This window comes from Equus asinus, chromosome 26 (genome assembly GCF_041296235.1).
Source record: "Equus asinus isolate D_3611 breed Donkey chromosome 26, EquAss-T2T_v2, whole genome shotgun sequence".
Lineage (NCBI taxonomy): Eukaryota > Metazoa > Chordata > Mammalia > Perissodactyla > Equidae > Equus > Equus asinus.
The window spans coordinates 41,922,370-41,937,077 of NC_091815.1; the positions used below are offsets into that span (position 1 = coordinate 41,922,370).

Sequence of the window (14,708 nt, forward strand, 5' to 3'; positions counted from 1 at the left end):
AAGACAAAATGACCCTGAAAGGAGCACAATAAATCAGAGTATCATCCCAGAAGGGAACACTGTGAAAAGAATGAGAAACCAGAGTTTGGTGAGAACATGAAAACATAATTGCGTTTGGTGGCACATCCCCCAAAGTGAAGCAAGATTATTCTGATCTGCTGTCTCTTATCTCTGACCTTTCAGAATGAAATATAATGAGTGAGGTATGTGTGGGAAGATTTGCACTTCTGTATAGCCTGAATATTTTAAAATATGTACATATTACTTTTGTAATTAAGAAGAAATGTAGTTATAAAATACAGTAGAATAAAAAGGAAAAAGGAGGAAGTAAAATAAGAGAAAATGCAATAAGCTCCTATCTATGAGGGCCTAAGGAGGTCAGCAGACCATTTAAAATACATGGGAGGAGGGGACTCCTGTCCCTTGGTAATCCAGCTGCCTTTTCTCTACTCACGCCCTGCCCAAGTGCCTGGCTATTTGACCCAACTTTCTAACAGCACAGAAACCTAGTCTCCTAAAGAAGTAGATGAAGAAAGAGGTGATGCCAACCTTCTGGAATGGAATTGCTCACTCTTCCCCAAATCCCTTCCTTAGAGATATCACCTCATAGTTCCAGGCTTGATTCCACCTAACCTTTACCTCCCTGGGAAATACTCAAGTCTAAGTCCCACAAAAGTTTCATCAATCGTGGTCAGAAGATCTCTTGAGAGCTGGGGATCCCTGAGCCCCTTTGCAGTGCAGATAATGAGATTGCTGACTGCCCACTTCTAAGGTCAGAGATATGGTACCCACCATAGACCACGTTATCAAGTGGGAAAGAAACAGACAAACATCCCTCAAATCCAGCTTCTAGCTTTTGACAGGACATGAAACAGTAGGTAAGAGAAACACAGAAACTGCAGCCTAACCCAGCAAGGGAAAGTGTAGGGACTGAGTTTGGAACAGCCAACAGTCACAAAAAAACATGTACATGTGTCTTCAGTGACCACCCTGGGAGTACCAACTTCAAGTCACCACATCTCAATACGAATGGGAGCAAAGGAGCGGGTACTCCCAAGACCCAGAACCTCCAGCCCACCCTTCAGCATTCCCAGAAGCTGCCGTAACGGACACCATGCCTGCCTCCATTTCCCCAACTAACTTAGCTTCTACATAGGGAAGCTTTCTTTTTTTGCCCCAGTTCTCCCTCACTGGACCCAAGTCCCTCTCGGCTCAGCTCCGGGGCACAGTTATTTTTGTAACAGTCACTTTCCCTGGGAAGAACGCCTCTTACCCAGCTGAGACCCCTTCTCAGGCCCTTCCCGTTAGACCCTCAGGGAGCCGCAGCCCAACCCCTCCGCGCGGGCGTCAGGGCGGCCCCTCCTCACCTCCCTGCAGGTGGGCGTCCCGCCCGCCGCCCGTCCTGTCTCCTCCCTCCGCTTCGGCGCCCCTCGGCGAGCCCGCACCCCTGCTCGCCAACCTCGGGCTCGCAGGCCACTCTGCCCGCGGCCGCCACCCGCCAGTACCCGGGGCTCCGTCTCCGCCGTCGGGCCCGAGCCTGTGTCCGAAATCGCTATTTACTACCTCTCCCTTCATATGCTCGGAGGAGGAGCTCTGCCTCAGCGGTAAAAAAAAAAAAATTGTCGGGTAATAAAGGCTATTTTCCCCTGAGCCACCAGCACCTAGAAGTGGGTCACGCAAGACCTATCTATGAACCACGGGCCCTCTCTCCTCTCGATTCCTGGTTTCTTGCCTGTGCGGCAGCGCCCTCCAGATACAGCCGTGGGCATCTACAGAATCTTTAGATTGTCCAGCCACGGACCTGGTCCGTGAGGGGCACAATACTGGACGTACTGAGAATTTCTGTACACGCTCACGGTGCACCTCCCTATTCTTGGGAATATTTGTGGAGGCCCCAGCAGGGACATGTCTTCTCTACTCACCTGCAGTCTGCCCCACTTGTATTCATCTCGCCTGATTCTGTGTCAACTATGGTTCCCACACCATCCCTCACAGCCAGTCACACCTGCCCAAGGGGATTCCGGACTTCAGGGCACACAGATGCTGAGCACGTCCCAGTGAACAGGTCTCCTTGATAGGTGCTGGGGAAAATGGGACATACACCAGAAAGAAGGGGCTCAATTCGTGCTGTTCCCACCTGCACTGGATGTTATCACAGCAACCGCCTGGCTCCACAGTGACCTCTGGGTCCTCACATAATGGAGGCAGGTGGACCCAAGCTGACACCCAGAAGCCTGTCAGTCTTTCCAAGAGGCCTTGGGCAGCAAGGTGAATTAGGCTGAAACTGGACGGAGAAGCTGCTCTCTGCCATCCTACCCCACCCCAAGGCACACAAAGCTAACAGCCCACATACACGTGCAACATTGGCTTCCAGCGGAGTCCTAACAACCGTGTGCTACGGTTTTTTATTTATTTTGTTCCACACAGTAACTCTATGAGGGGGGTACTTATATTATTATCCCTGGTGTGGAGATGAAAACCGAGGCCAAGAGAAGTTCAAGGTTGGGTCCCATGACCCACTGCTGGTGAGTGTCAGCACCAGGAAGGACTCACATGCTAGCTGAGTCCAGATGCTCCATCCCTGTGCCATGCTGCCACAGGATGCTGATCCCTAACAGTAAGTTCAGAACCAATATTTGTAGGGTGTTCACATGACTCAGTGACTTTTTCAGGCATTTCACTTGCATTATAAGTTTCTGAAATTCATTACATTTATAGACTAATTTGTAGAATTAACATGTATAAAATGTTGAGTTTTCTCATTCAGGAGCATGTTATGTGTCTTTACTGAGCCTCTGTAAAGAAGGAGATGGCCCTTCCTGTAGGCCCTGAACTAAAAGATTCTATTTGGGGTTTTCCTTGCAGCCTCCTCATGTAGCAGGTGCAGGAAACCCCTCATTTTTAGATGAAGAAACTGAGGGTCGGAGATTAACTGCTTTGTGAAGGACATGGAACTGAAATGTGGCTGATCAAAATCACAGACCCAGGTTGGCCTTCTCTATCATCTTGCTGTTGAAGCACACAGCAACACAACCCTGTTCCAGAAGATGCCAAGTCCAGGCATGTCCATGATGATGATGATGATGATAATGATGATGACAACAATGAGGATGAGGATGATCATGATGATGATGAAGATGTCAACAACAGCAGTGATGGCAGCAGGGTTCATACCTCGATCTTGCACACTCAGGAACAGACTCTGTTCTGTGTCCTTTTCATACATGAACTCATTCACACTCACAACGCTGTGACATAGATACTGTATCACCCCATTTTTGCAAGGTGGAACCTGAGGCACAGAGCGGCTGAGAAACTTGCCCGGGACCACACAGCCTGTGAGTGGAACAGCTAGGATTCTCACCAGGTGATCTGGCTCCACAGCCGGGCTCCCAAGTGCGACACTAAAGAGGAACCCGACACAGCCACTGAGTGGGGCCAGCATTCATGAAGAAGGTGGGCCATGAGGGGAGGGTGGTCTGGAGTCTTTAATCCTCAAGGAAGGGGACTCTGTGTGAGATGACTTAGTGATTCCCAGATTTGCACAGTACACGAACCTCTAAAAAAGTTTTAAAACTAGAAAACTCACACAGTGATTTGGTCCATTAAGGACATTTCAAGGACAACTATCAGCTACTCTCACGCTCACTTCATAAAAGACAGGAATTTCACAAGGAAAGAAAGCCCAGGACAGCACCTCATCACAAAGGCACATCTGCACTGAATAAGCTTTCTGAGGGACTCAGAACAGTGGCCAAATTTTCCTTACTTTGCTGAGGATAGAGATTTCATTAGAATTAAATGAGTAGAGATGAACACTGTCTGCAACAGGTCTGACACTTGCTCTGTGCTAAAGGGACCTTAGCTCTGACCATTGTTACTAATTTACTCTCGGTAAACTAACCCACATTCCATCTGTCTTAGAGAGTATTCTAAAAAGCACACTTGTCTCTCTGCTAACTAGGAAAACTACTTTGACTTGCCACAAATGGAAGCTGACCATGAAAATACAACCAAAGTCAAAATACTGCTCTGAATCCCAGAGAGCTCCTGGGGCCAGCTCAGGGCTGCTCCTTCTGTTGAGAAGGGAAATTAGTTAACAGTTAGGAGGCCATTACAGATGCAGCACAACTTCAAGACATTCTCCTGACAACAATCAAAGGGAATAGAAAGGAAGAACCGGCTTCCTCAGGGTGTCCGTGCATGCCACCTGGTGCTGTTTCTGTGCATCGCCTAAAAACATCTCCTGGACCAGCACAGGAACATGGCCCAGGCCATGGAAACAAGGGACGAGAGTGCAGCCCTCAAAGGCACTTTTACTGAGATTGTGTTGTTTAGGAAGATACCCAGGGAGCACTCATGGCAAACGTCTTCCCAGAGGGCTGCCTAACTTGCCCTCTCTTCTGAAAACAACCCCTCACCCACGACCCTGCTAACAGGCTGTAGGGACACTTGGCCCAACCAGGCTGGGCCAGTAAGGTTCCCTTCTGTGGAATCTGGAATAAAGAACTCAGAGTGAGGCCCAAATGTGCAGGCAGCACTTGGGTGAGGGTTTGTGTTTAGAAAGATGACATTTCTACCCAAAGATTCCTAGTAGAGACATAGGAAGACTGGAAAGGAGGACATGGGTCCAGAACATTGTGAGAGCTACAGGGAGGAGGAAAGGTGAGTTCACGGCTCTTCTCGACCACCCAGGCCTGGATTGAGAGGGCAGAATCAAGGAGGCTGTGGATCCCTGCATGGAGAGGGGAGCCCTTACCCAGTGAGACCAGGAGCCCACAGGTCTACAGCATCACCTGCACATACAGAATGCCTGAGCTCTGTGCTCAGCTTAAAGGGGAGGACGACGTAGCCTCTGGACTTAACATAACTGTGGCTGAGAGAAAAGCCTCCCACGGGTGAAGCCACTGGAGTAACACAATCAACGGTGCTCCCTTGAGAACCTGGGGGCGGAGGTAAGCGCTCTGGGACATCACAGGAACAGGGGAAAATGATCATGACAATAATTCCAACAACAAAAGCAGCAGCTGCTGCACCTCCCTCGTCCTCACTGTGGGTCTGCCCTGGGCTGGGAGATCACATGTCGAGGTAAAGAGATTAAACCACCCAGCTCTGGAGATAAGACTCAGGGGTATGATCCAGCCACTTGAATCTGACACTTGTCCACTGTGTGAACCTGGAGAACCCACTTCTTATCGCTGACCCTGGATTTCTGCAGCAATACGATACTTCCCACTTCACCATGTTGTTGTGAGAATTAAAAATAAAATACTCATGGGGCTGGCCCCGTGGCCGAGTGGTTAAGTTCACACACTCTGCTGCAGGCTGCCGTGTTTCATTGGTTAGAATCCTGGGCACGGACATGGCAATGCTCATCAAACCACGCTGAGGCAGTGTCCCACATGCCACAACTAGAAGGCCCCACAATGAAGAATATACAACTATGTACCAGGGGGCTTTGGGGAGAAAAAAAATAATAAAATCTTAAAAAATAAATAAATAAATAAATAAAATAAAATACTCAAAAAGTAAGAACTCAGCATGTTTGTTACTTTTATTGATCCTCAGGGAGGCCAAGGTCAATGCAGTCATCACCTGCATCTCACAGTCAGTGAACTGAGCCTCCAGGAGCTCCAGCAAGGTACTCAAACATTCCCTGGTGGGGAACCCACACCAAACCTCACTACCCCACAGCCCCCTCCCGCCTGAGGAAATAAAGGGGTGCCCTGCCCCGTGATTGTCACTGCACACAGGTGGAGAGAATAGGTGCAGCTGCTGCGCAGTGAATGGGCACCTTGACTCTTGACCTCTTCCAATAGCCCAGGCGCAGGGTCACCTCTAGTTCCCATTTCATACAGGAGGAAACTGAGGCTCAGAAGGGGGTCATTGTCTATAAGCTCCAGTGATGAATGGAGACCTGAGAGTCAAACTCCGGCACCTTGGGGGTGTCTGATCACTGCCCTCCCCATTCCCTCCCCGTGGGGCTTTGAACACCCAATCTATCCTGATACCATCTGGGCCTCCATCTGCTCTGACCCACCAATGATAAACCAGGAAAATGAGCAAACACTACAAGGTAAGACTTTATAGCATTATTGAATGTCTGAAGTTAAGAAACAAATGGAAAATATGTTAACAGTGCAAATTAGTATTTAAAAAATACGGTATTTGTACCCATTACATTGTGCACAGCATAAAAAATCTTAAAGAAAATTAGGATATATTCTTCCAGTACTGAAAATAATTATTCCATTATAAAAGGAGGTCAGTCATGTATTTGAGAATGAAATTCCAACATACACCTTCGTTGCTTCACAGCCCTATTTGCCAAAGAAAAGGATAGTAGCCAAAGTTCATAAAAGAATAAGCAAAAGATATTAGCGGACATTTTATCACAAACATACAGATAGTAAATGAACATCTGAAAAACTGCTCATCAGGAATCCTTAGGGAAATGCAATTAAAACAACAATGAAATAGCACAAAAAAGGTAGTAAAAAGGCCAAATTAAAAATGATTCACCACATCTGGTACAGCATAAGGACTTTCTACACCGTGAATTCTCCAGTGTTGAATGAGAGTGGAGATTTAGGAAATCATTTTCGACATTCCCTGCACTCATTAGGCTTGACGCAGTATCAACAATCGATGTGAAGCGAACACAGTCCCTTAGCTAAAGAATTTTCCACATTTGCTTGACTCATAAGAACTTGATCCAGTGTCAAGTCTCTCATGTTGACAGAATGCAGAGCTTTGGGTTAAACATTTCCCACACTGGGTGCGCTCATAAACCCTTACTCTAGTGTGAACTCTCCAGTGTTGAGTGTCAAGCTAAAGACAAAACATTTTCCACATTCACTATGCTCATAAAGCCTTTACCCAGTGTGGACTCTCTGGTGTTTACTAAATTGGGAACTATCCGTAAATGATTGCCCACATTCAGTGCACTCATAAGGCCTTTCTCCAGTGTGAACTCTCTGTTGTTTACTGCAATGTGAACTACTCATGAAAGATCTCCCACATTCACTGTACTTATAAGGCCTTTTCCTGTGTGAATTTTCTGATGTTGAGTAAGCGTCCAGTTACTGCTGTAAGATTTCCCACATTCACTACACTCAAAAGGCCTCTCTCCAGTGTGAACTCGCTGGTGTTTTTTGAGTTGGGAATGATCCCTAAATGATTTCCCACATTCACTGCACCTATAAGGCCTTTCACCTGTATGAATTCTCCGGTGTTTTGCGAGTGTCGAGCTACTGGTATAAGATTTCCCACATACACTACACTCAAAAGGCCTTTCTCCAGTGTGAACTGTCTGGTGCTTTTTGAGCTGGGAACGATCCCTAAATGATTTCCCACATTCAGTGCACTCATAATTCTTTTCTCCAGTGTGAACTCTCTGGTGTTCACTGAGATGTGAATTACGCCGGAAGGATTTTCCACATTCCCCACACTTATAAGGTCTTTCTCCTGTGTGAATTCTTCGGTGTCGAGTAAGGGTCGGTCTAATGGCATATGATTTCCCACAGTCAATACACTCATAAGGTCTTGAACCGGTGTGAATACTCTCATGACAACGAAGGCTCACACTAGACCTAAAACATTTCCCACATTCACTACATCTATACGGCTTTTCTCCAGTGTGAAATCTCCAGTGACGAATGAGATGAGAATTTACTCTAAAGGATTTTCCACATTCACTGCACTCATAAGGCCTTTCTCCAGTGTGAACTCTCTGATGATCACGAAGGGTGCTCCTAAGGCTGAAAGATTTTCCACATTCACTGCACTCATATGGCCTCTCTCCTGTGTGAACTCGCTGGTGTACAACAAGATTGGATCTTATGATAAAAGATTTCCCACATTCACTGCATTCATAAGGCTTTTCTCCTGTGTGAACTCGTTGGTGTTTAACAAGATGGCATCTTTCTATAAAGGATTTCCCACAATCATTGCACTTATAAGGTCTTTCTCCTGTGTGAACTTTCTCATGATAACGGAGGGTCTGCCTAATGGTGAAACATTTCCCACATTTACTACACTCATATGATCTCTCTCCTGTGTGAACTCGTTGGTGTCTAACAAGATGACATCTTTGGATAAAAGATTTCCCACATTCACTGCATTCATAAGGCCTTTCTCCTGTGTGAACTCTCTGATGATCACTGAGGTTGGAACCAGATGAAAAAGATTTCCCACATTCACCACATTCATAAGACCTTTTTCCAACATGCACTGTCTGGTGTTGATTGAGGTAAGATAGACGGCTAAAGGATTTCCAACATTCACTGCACTCATAAGGCCTTTTTCCTGTGTGTACTCTCTGGTGTAGAATTAGTCTTGAGCTGTTGGTAAATGACTTCCCACATATACTGCATTGAAAAGGCCTCCTTCCTGTATGTACTCTCCGGTGGAGAATGAGTACCAAGCTTTTGGTAAAAGATTTCCCACAATCACTGCATTCATAAGACCTTTCTCCAGTGTGAACTCTCCAGTGTACAATGAGGTAACATTTTCTTCTAAAAGATATCCCACACTCAGTGCACTTATAACGCCTTTCTCCTGTGTGAACTGTTCGTTGTTGAATAAGGATAGATCCACAGCAAAAAGACTGCACACATTCACTGCACAAGTAACAACTTTCTCCAGAGTGACTTCTCCAGAGATAAATAAGGATAGATTTTTGGTTAAAGGATTGTCCACATTTGCTGCATTTGTACTGCCTTGCTCCAGAATGAATTCTTCGATGCTGACTAAAGGCTGAGGTTCGCCTAAAAGATTTGCCACATTCTCTACACACATGAAGCCTTCCTCCAGCGTGGACTCTCTGGTGAACGACAAATGAGGATCTGTACCTGAATGCTTTCCCACATTCATGGCACACAAAACACTGTCTTCCAGTGTGCACACCCTTGTCCTGAACAAGCGTGAGCTTCGGCCTGAAGCCTTTCTTGCATTCAGCCCAGGCATAATCACTTTTTCTCAGACCTGCCTTGGGAGTCCTGTCCTGTGACACACCTACAGAAATGCTGTGTTCAAAGGGAGCCTCCACATCTTCTGCTCCATTCCAGCAACCTAGACACAAAGAAACCGTGGTGAAGTACATGCTGACTTTAGACGGAGGAGGAACCCCATTACAAATATGTTTCTATGACATCTAACAAGGAATCTAAGGAATGCTTTTCCAGTTAAAGGAGTTGGAATCTTGTTAGGGAAGTGCCTACTGGGCATTACTGGGCCCATGAGGCAAAAGAATGGTAGACACCTCACCAAAGAAGGACGCAAGGACAGGGTGTGACACAAAACAAGACACGTATTTTATAACTTGTTTCTTTGCAAAAGGATTCCTGCAAGACCTTTAGTGCTAGCGACATGAGGCTGTGTAGAAGCATGTGTCCAAACCCAGGAAAAAACAACTGCAATATAATAACTGGTGTTCAAGGCAGCAGACATTTGCACAATGATTACACAGCTGGTCCCTCCCTAGAGCCCAAACTGCCACACCCCACACAGCCAATGACCTTGCAACCAACCCAAGGTGAAGGTCTTTCCCAACCAAAACCAGCCCCCGAAGATTGGAAGAGGTGACCGATTCATCAAATGCAGAGACATCAACAAAAGGTTATAAGGAACACAAAAACATCAAGGGAACATAAAATCACCAAAGAAGCAGAGTGAGTTTCCAGCAAGTGAACCCAAAGAAACACATATCTACACACTGCTGGACAATGAATTCAAAATAATTGTTTTAAGGAAGCTCAGTAAGAGCCAAGAAAATAGACAGACAACTCACTGAAATTAGCAAAACAATAAATGATCAAGAAATTCAGATATACAAATTTAAAAAATTAAACAAATTCCAGACCTGAAGAATGCAAAGAATGAAATGAAAAATGCAATAGGGAGTGTCAATTTTCACTTTGATCAAGCAGGTGAAAATGTGTGACCTCAAATCAAGTCATTTCAATCATCCAGTCAATGGAGAAAAAAGACAGAAGAAAAACTGTAAATTATAGGATGCCAACAGGAGAAATACTATTTGCTTTATAGGAGTGCCACTAGGACAAGTGAGGGGAAAAGGAGCAGAAAGCTTATTTAAAGAAATAACGGCTGGAAATTTCCCAAATCAGAAGAGGGATGTGGACATCCAGGTATATGGTGCTCATAAGTCCCCATACAGATTCAATCTAAAGATATCTTCAGCAAGACAGTATAATAAAACTTTCAAAAATCAAAGACAAAGAGAATTTCAAAAGCAGAAAGAGAAAAGAAACTTATTGCATACATGGGAACACCTATAAGGCTGCAAGTGGATTTCTCAGCTAAATCAGGCTGACACAGAGAGAGTGCAATAATAAATTCAATAAATTAAAGGAAAAAAATGTCAAACAAGAATGCTTTATCCACAAAGCTGTCCTTCAAAAATGAAGGAGGGGGAAAGATTTTCCTAGACAAAGAAAAGCTGAGTGAGTTCATCACCACTGAACCTGCCTTACCAGAAATGCTAAAGACAGTTCTTCAAGCTGGAATGAAAAGACACTAATTAGAAAGATGAAAGCACGTGAAAATACAAAGCACAGTGGTAAAGGCAAGTAGATAGTCAAATTCAGAATACACCAATACTGTAATATGGTGGCATGTAAATCACCTACCTCTGCTATAAAGGATAAAAGACAAGAGGATTAAAAAGAACCACAGCCACAATAATTTCTTGATGGTTATACAATATAAAAAGATATAAAATGTGACATCAAAAAGATAAAATTCAGGGGGGTGAGATACCAAAAGTGTACTTTTTATGCGATTGATGTTAAGTTGCTATCAGATTAAAACAGACTGCTTTAAGATGCTTGAAAATCTCATGGTAATCACAAAGCCAAAACCTACAATAGATAAAGAGAAAGGAATCAGACCATACCACTATGGAAAATTATCAAATCACAAAGAGAGCAAGAGAGGAAAAAGAGACTATAAAATAGCCAGAAAACAATTAACAAGATGGCAATCAAGTCCTTACAAAATTCTCCAACCAAAAGATACACACTGGCTAACCAGAGAAATAAAACAGGACTCAATTACATGTTGCCTACAAGAGTCACACTTTAGTTACAAGGACACAAATAAGCTGAAAGTGAAGGAATCCAAAAAATTATTCCATGTAAACGGAAACCAAAAGAGAATAACTTACAAGATTTTTAACTCAAAAGGTGTCACAGAAAACAAAGAACATCACTATATAATGATAAAGGGGACAATTCACCTAGAGGATGTAACAATTATAAGTATATATGCACCCAACATCGAAGCAGCTAAATATATTAACATATTGGAAGGTAGAAATGACAGTTACAAACTACTAATAGCCAACTTCAATACACATCTTTCCAGAATGAGTAGATCATCCAGATAGAAAATCAATAAGGAAATGTTTGACTTGAACTACACTTCAGACCAAATGGACCTAACATATACAGAACATTCCATCCAACTATAGCAGAATACACATTCTTCTCAAGTGGACAGAACATTCTCTGGGACAGATCATATGTTAGGTGACAAAACAAATCTAAACAGACTTAAGACTGAAATCATATCAAGAATCTTATCTGACTACAAAGGGGTGAAACGAGAAATTAGTAATAAGATGAAAGCTGGAACATTCAAGAATATGTGGACATTAAAGAACACTCCTGAACAATCAGTCGGATAAAGAAAAAAATCAAAATTTAAAATAAAATTATCCTGAGACAAACGAAAATGGAAAGAAGACAGGCTAAAACTTATGAAAAGCACCAAAAGCAGTTCTAATAGTAAAGTTTACAACAAGCAATGCCTACTTTGAGGAAAAACAAACATCTCAAATTATTAACCTACCCTTACACCATAAGGAACTAAAAAAAGAACAACAAATGAGGCCCAAATTAGGGGGAAGAAAGGAAAAGAACAAAGATCAGAGCAGAAACAAATGAAATACAGACTAGAAAAACAAAGAAAAGTAGCAACAAAACTAAGAATTGGTTTTTGAAAAGAAACAAAACCAAAAAACCTTTAGCCAGACTATCTTAGAAAAGAGAGAAGACTCAAGTCAGAACTAAAACAAGAGACATTAAAATTGACATGATAGAAACACAAACATCTTAAGAGACTACTATCAAGTGGATTAACTAGAAGAAGTGGGAAAACTCCTAGAAACATACAATCTATCAAGACTGAATCATAAAGAAACAGAAAATCTGAATAGACCAATAACAAGTAAAGACACTGAATCAATCAAAATTCTCCCAATAAAGAAAAGCCCAGGACCAGATAGATTCACTGGCCAATTCCACCAAAGATTTTAAGGAGAACTGAATGTCAATCCTTCCTCAACTCTTCCAAAACATTGAAGAGGAAGGAAAACATCCAAACTCAATTTTCAAGGCCAGCATTATCCTGATACCAAAGCAAGATAAGGACTACAAGAAAATTAAATTACAGGCCAATATAGTTGATGAACATAGAAGAAAAATCCTCAACAAGATACTAGCAAACCAAATTCAACAGCATGTTCAAAGAATCTGACACTATGATCAAGTGCGATTTAGGATAAGGGATGCTCCATCATATGCAAAGCAACAAATGGGACACCATATTAACAGAATGAAGGATAAAAATCACATGATTGCTATGAGATGCAAAAAAGCACTTAATAAATTTGAGCATACTTTCATGTTAAAAACTTTCAAGAAATCAGGTGTAGAAAGTCTATGATATTGAGGTACATCAATATAATAAAGGCCGTATACGATAAGCCCACACGACCATCATAGTGAATGGTTAAAAGCTAAAAGCTTTTCTTCTAAAAGGAGGAACAAGACAAGGATGCCCACTCTCCTCACTTCTACTTCACATAGTTCTGGAAGACCTAGCCAGAACACTTAGGCAAGAAAAGGAAAAGGCAGCGAAATCACAAAAAAGGAAGTAAAACTGTCTGTGATCTTAAGATAGAAGACATGATCTTAGAGAGAGAAAATCCCAGACTCCAACAAAAAACTCTTACAACTAGGAAACAAATTCAGGAAGGTTGCAGGATACAAAATCAACATAAAAAATCAGTTGTGTTTCTATACACTCACAGTGAAATTCTGAATAAGAAACTGAAAGCAGGTGCACTGACAATATCATCAAAAACAATTAAATACAGGGGCCAGCCCAGTGGTGCAGTGGTTAAGTGCACATGTTCCGCTGTGACAGCCCGGGGTTCGCCAGTTTGGATCCCGAGTGTGGACATGGCACCACTTGGCAAGCCATGCTGTGGCAGGCATCCCACATATAAAGTAGAGGAAGATGGGCACGGATGTTAGCTCAGGGCCAGTCTTCCTCAGCAAAAAGAGGAGGATTGGCAGCAGATGTTAGCTCAGGGCTAAGAATCCTCAAAAAGAAAAAAAAACAATTAAATACATACAAATAAATTTAACCAAGGAGGTGAAAGAGCTAGACTCTGAAAACTATAAGACACTGATGAAGGAAAGTGAAGACACAAATAAACGGAAAGATATCCCATGTTCTTGGATTGGAAGAATTAATACTGTTAAAATGCCCGTATTCCCCAATGTGATGTACAGACCCAATCAATGGAATTTTTCACAGAAATAGCAAAGGAATCCGAAAATGCATATGGAACCACAAATGATCTCAAATAGCCAAAGCCATCTTGAGCAAGAAGATCAAAGCTGGAGCTATCACACTTCCTGATTTGAAACTACATTAGGAAGCTATAGGAATCAAAATAGTGTGATACTGGCATAAAAACACATGCACTAAGGAATGGAACAAAATACAGAGCCCTGAAGAAGTCCCAGCCATATATGGTGAATTACTCTTTGACAGGGGTGCCAAGACCACACTATGGGGAAAATATAGTCTCCTCAATAAACAGTGTTGGATAAACTGGATATTCACATGCAAAAAGATGAAACTGGAGCCCTTTCTTCCATTACTAAAAATAACGAAGTCAAAATAGATTAAAGAGTTAAAGGTGAGACATGAAAATGTAAAATCTCTTGAAAAAACACAGAGAATAAGCTATTTGTAGTGGTCTTGGCAATGATTTTTTGGATATGACACTAGAAGTCCAGGGAAAAAACATCAAAAGTAAACAAGTGGAATGACATCAAATTAAAAACCTTCTGCACAGCAAAAGAAACAATCAACAAAATGAAAAGGAACGTACAGAATGGGAGAAAATATTTGCAAGCCACTGGTCGCATAAACAGATAACAGTTTTAAAGATTTTATTTTTATTTTTTTCTTTTTCTCCCTAAAGCCCCCTGGTACATAGTTGTATATTTTAATTGTGTGTCCTTCTAGTTGTGGCATGTGGGATGCCGCCTCAACATGGCCTGACGAGCAGTGCCATGTCCGCGCCCAGGCTCTGAACCAGCTAAACCCCAGGCCGATGAAGCGGAGCGCAAACTTAACCACTCAACCACGGGGCCAGCCCCAGATAATAGTTTTAAAATATAAGGTACTCATATGACTCAAAAGCGAAGAACAATCCGAGTAAAACACAGGCAAAGGATCTGAGTAGACATTTTTTCCAAATTTGATATACAAATGGCTAATGGATATATGAAAAACTGCTCTTCCTTACAGGAAAATGTAAGTCCAAACCACGAAATATTACCTCATACCTTAGGATGACCATCATCAAAAAGAGGAGAGGTAAGTGT

The 14,708-nt window shown here is 42.8% G+C and overlaps 1 protein-coding gene across 3 annotated transcripts in view; it reads right to left on the reverse strand.

The window, feature by feature from the left end:
* LOC106846651 (zinc finger protein 17-like) overlaps positions 1-14,708 on the reverse strand; it is a 31,998-nt gene that overhangs the window by 12,356 nt on the left and 4,934 nt on the right. For 2 of the 3 annotated variants that reach the window (XM_070499328.1, XM_014865572.3), the window contains exon 3: positions 6,168-9,072. The exons of the other annotated variant lie outside the window; for it this stretch is intronic. In XM_070499328.1, coding sequence (XP_070355429.1) covers positions 7,004-9,072 — 2,069 coding nt within the window. In that variant the 3' untranslated portion in view covers positions 6,168-7,003. Of the gene's footprint in view, positions 1-6,167; positions 9,073-14,708 lie in introns of those variants that run through there. 3 annotated transcript variants of the gene reach the window in all.